Source organism: Tupaia chinensis, unplaced genomic scaffold (assembly GCF_000334495.1).
Source record: "Tupaia chinensis unplaced genomic scaffold, TupChi_1.0 Scaffold000294_5, whole genome shotgun sequence".
Taxonomy (NCBI): domain Eukaryota; kingdom Metazoa; phylum Chordata; class Mammalia; order Scandentia; family Tupaiidae; genus Tupaia; species Tupaia belangeri.
In genome coordinates, this window is record NW_006159782.1 from 207,474 (window position 1) to 211,860 (window position 4,387).

General features: G+C 54.3%; 1 protein-coding gene across 1 annotated transcript in view; it reads left to right on the forward strand.

Moving 5' to 3' along the window:
• The first annotated feature begins 284 nt into the window (after positions 1-284).
• The window catches only part of RRP7A (ribosomal RNA processing 7 homolog A), a 10,329-nt gene continuing 6,226 nt past the window's right edge, over positions 285-4,387 (forward strand). The window contains exons 1-2 of the mRNA XM_006150696.3: positions 285-394; positions 1,857-1,999. Coding sequence (XP_006150758.1) covers positions 322-394; positions 1,857-1,999 — 216 coding nt within the window. The 5' untranslated portion in view covers positions 285-321. The remainder of the gene's footprint in view (positions 395-1,856; positions 2,000-4,387) is intronic.

The window sequence follows — 4,387 nt, forward strand, 5'->3', positions numbered from 1 at the left end:
TGAGTGAGTGAGTGAGTGAGTGAGTGAGTGAGTGAATGCATAGCTGAGTGAGTGAGTGAGTGAGTGAGTGAGTGAGTGAGTGAGTGAGTGAGTGAGTGAGTGAGTGAGTGAGTGAGTGAGTGAGTGAATGCATAGCTGAGCTCGCATCCGAACGGCCCAGGACATTCACTTCACATTCGTGCACCACTACTCTGAGTAAATGAAAGCTGAGCAAGCCTGGAGCCGAGGGGCGGGGCCCCACGCGGCGCCGTCGCCGTAGAAACGCGCACGCTCCGGTGCGCACCCGCAGCTCCCAGCGGCCCTCGCGTTTCCGGTGGAAAGATGGTGGCCCGCAAGAGGAAGCGTGCGGCTCGGGAGCCTGCGGAGGGAACCCTGAGCCCGCCGGGTTACTCAGGTGAGGGGCTCGGGGCGAGGCGGCCAGGCCACGTCGGGAGGAGGCGCGGGCGCCACCGGTGGCCCGAGGGTCGCAGGGGCGGCTGCGTGGTGGGGCGTGAGCCCCCGCGGTCCCGGGCCCAGGCCGGCGAGTCGTGCTGGGTCCGGGGGCCCGCGAGGCCCTTTCGCTCGCCTGTCCACGCTCTCCCGGGGCGAGCCCACCCTGACCCTCGCTTCGCTCGGGCAAGCCCGCGTCTGTCCCTCCCCCAGGGCGAGCGGGTCCCCGGCCCCACCTCCCGCCGCTGAGCCCACGCGTCTCCCGGCTTTGCAGCTCCTAGTCCGCCCGTGAGCTCGCAATGAGCCGGAGCCCACGCAGCGCTTCTCGGCTGGCTCCTGCCTCTGTTCTCCCAGGTGTCAAAATGTACCTTCTGGGAACCAGCAGTTAGCGTAATGGCTATGTCGCTGGACTCCCACATAGTCGACCGCGGTTCGCGTCCCGGACCCGGTGGCTTAAAACTCACGCCGGGCGAGTGTGCGTGCGTGCCCAAGATCCCGAGAGGAGAATGGAGGAGAAGGGATTGCGGCGTGACCATCCCCCCTGGGGTGTGATTTATCGCTTTCTGTCTCTCTGTCTCTGTCTAGCGAACGCACGGCGCCTTTCGCTTTTCTCTTAGGGCTGCCCGCTTACTACTAACTGCCTATCACACTTAGTTTCCTCGAGGAGGTGGCCGTCCCTAATGGCCTTTTGCCGTGCGGGACCCTGGGCCGCTGCTGCTGTTTCTTCCGTACCCCAACATCAGCTTGTGTGCTTTCACTTGTCCACGGCCCTCTCCCTTACACGTGAACCTCTCCAGCCTCCTGAGTGAGGACTGCCTCTGCGGCCCCTCTGGCCCTGGAGTGGCTTTAGGAAGACAAAGGTGAGGTGTGTGGATGCCAGCAGGGAGTCGTGAGCTAGACTCCGGTACAGACTCACAGACTGGAGAAGCCCTAAGGCAGAGCAGGCGGCCTGTGGGAGAGGTGGAGGGATGGTGAAGCCCTCCTAAGGAGGCAGTGGGAGCCAAAACCTGAAGAACAGGTGGAGGGGAGAGAGGCCCTGGCCCATTGGAGGATCCCTCGAGGGTGGAGGCCAATCTGAGAATCTAGGAAGCAGCCACAGGGTCTTGCCAGACTTCAGCCAAGGTGAGGATGTTGGTGTGTCCCCAAGAGCAGCAGGGTTCAGTTTGGCTCTCACTGGCCCCCACCTGCAGTAATTGCCCATTTGCATTCTCTCAGCCCCACCTCTTGGACTCCCCCCAGGCTCCCCTCTGTGATGAGCTCAGAGCCTGAACAGGCCCTGTGTAGGGGCCCAGCTGGGGAAGGAGGGCTGAGTGCATGGACGGGTAGGACTGGAAGCAGACAGGAAAAAGGAGATCGTGGAGGTGTGGCTGGCCTTAGCTCAAGGCTGCGGCCACTGACCTCAGGCTCCCCTACCTCTCCCCTCCCAGCCATCCCCATCGCGTTCTCTGAGAAGCAGCGGGCTCTTCATCACCTCTATGTGCGGGAGCACAGAGTTCGAGAAGGCACCAAGTCAGCCTGGCCTCAGAAGCGTACTCTGTTTGTCCTCAATGTGCCCCCATACTGCACAGAGGTGAGCTGGAGTCTGGGGGGAACCTGTGGGCTCAGGGAGGGGACTCCTGAGGCTTCAAGTCTGGGGAACTGAGAAGGAAACAGCTACTGAGGTCCCAGGAGGGTGTTGAGGGGGTGTGTCTGTCTCTTGTGACAGAACATTGGCATTTTAATTACGGCTTAAGTAATATAATTCGGGGGCCAGCAGGTGGCGTGGAGGTTAACGCACTGGATCCCATGTGGCCCGCTGCTCAGTTCTGCTCAGTTCGAGTCAAGGACCCTTGAAAATCATGCCAGGTGCTTGTGTGCCCTCAATCCTGAGAGGAGCCTGAAAGAGACGGGATTGTACTGTGACCATCCCCCCAGGGGTGCTTTTTCACTTTCCCTCTTTATGTCTTTCTCTGGTGAGTACATGTGGCCTATAGCAAAAACAAAAGAAAGAAATATTTTTTTGCATAGATTTTTGCTATAGAGCGTGTGCACTTACTGGAGAGATAGAGACAGAAAGCACGAAATCACTCTCCGGGGGGATTGCCATGCCGCAGTCCCTTTTCCTTTCTCCTCTTGGAACTTTGGGCACACATGTACCTGGCCCAAATCTATTTATTTATTTTAATTTAAGCAGAGAGGGAGAGAGTGAAAGAGATAGAGGGAAAGTGAGAAAGTAAGCCACCAGGTCTAGGACTTGAACCGTGGTCGGCCATGTGGGAGTCCAGCGCCCGTAACCACCATGCCACCTGCCAGCCCCTATTCATTTACTTTCATTATTTTAAATCCTTGAGGGGTACAGCATCACATATTCTGTATCCACAATGGCCTTAGCAGGAAGATTGCTTCGGAATTTGGCTTGAACCATGCCACTGTTTGCATGGGCAACCTTTCCCCGGATTACTCTGGTTTTATTTGGTTTGCCACCAGGAGTCATTGTGTTCTTTTTGCTTTGTACACATAAGCACATTTCTCGCCTAAATAGAATTCTGTTTCATCTCGTGTATAAACACCTTCAGCATGGGCAACCTTTCCCCGGATTACTCTGTATAAACAACTTCAATTTTAAGAAAAGCAGTGTGTTCCCTTTGGTTTCCGAGACCCTGCTTATATAAGCCAGCAAAAATGGCCTTGGACCGCAGCCTTCCACACACAGTTGCCTTTTAGAAGTCCTGTTTCCAGCAGGCCTCCGTTATTTCCTGGCGTGAGTTTAAATCCTCTGGGTCCAGGACTTGAACTGCGGTCAGCTACATGGGAGTCTAGCAACATAACCATTACACCTTCTTCTGGTCCCAGCAAGAAATATAATTTGGAGGTCAGCCTCTGGCTTAACAATGAAGGTGCCGGATCCCTCAGGCTGATTGTGTGTTTCAAGTCCCAGACCCCATGGCTCACAACACACGCCAGGCACGTGTGTGTGTGCCCCAAATCCAACAGGATGGAGAAGTGGAGGGACTGCATGTGACCATGCTCCACCGGGGGGTGCACATGCCCTCTAAGGAGCACAAAGCTTTTTTTTTTTTTAATTGTCTTTCCTGAGAGAGACAGAGACAGGTACCCCAGCAGGGTTTCATCATGGTTATGCTGTGATCCCTCCATCAACCCTCCAACCTGTCAGTTCTGACCCGTGGCCTTCCCGTGCGGCTCCAGTGTCTTTGCTGCCGTGCCCTGCTGTCTGAGCCACTGAGGCTGGAGCTTTTTAATGTTTTTTTTTTTTCCTGATTACAAAAGTAGTACATGTCTGGGGCTGGCAGGTGTCATGGTGGATAAAGGTGCTGGACTCCCACATGGCTGACCACGGTTTATGTCCTGGACATGGCGGCTGGCTTTCTCACTTTCCCTTTCTCTTTCTCTCTCTCTGGTCAAATTAGAAAATAATAAGAAATGTAATGAAATAAATAAGTAAATAATTCTTTCAAAAGAAAAAGAAGAAGAAGAGAAAAGGCAGTCCATGTCCTGGCCCAGCAGCTGCAGGCACAGATAGTGCTTCCCGTGGGAAGCTGGAAGCTACGTGGGAGACCTGGGTCCGCTTTCCCAGCCAGTCCGGCAGGCTGAGCACAGCTGCACATGCCTGCAACTCTGCCAAGTGGGAGGCTGAGGTTGGCGCATCCCATGTGGCAGACCCTGTGCCTCCCTTTCCCGTTCTTTCTTGCTCTCATAAAAAAGAAAAAAAAAAAGATACATGTTTGTTTTTTCCTTTTTTTAGAATCATTGTATTTAACTTTATTATTTTTACTTTGATCAGAGAGGAACAGAGTGAGAGTGAGACAGAGAGAAAGTGAGAAAGTGAGAAAGCAAGCTGCCAGGTCCAGGGCTTGAACCACAGGAGTCTAGCATCCTTAACCACCATGCCACCTGCTGGCCCCTCTTTTTTCTTTTTTCTTTTTTTTTTTTTTTTTTTGAGGTTTTTTTTTTAGGGAGA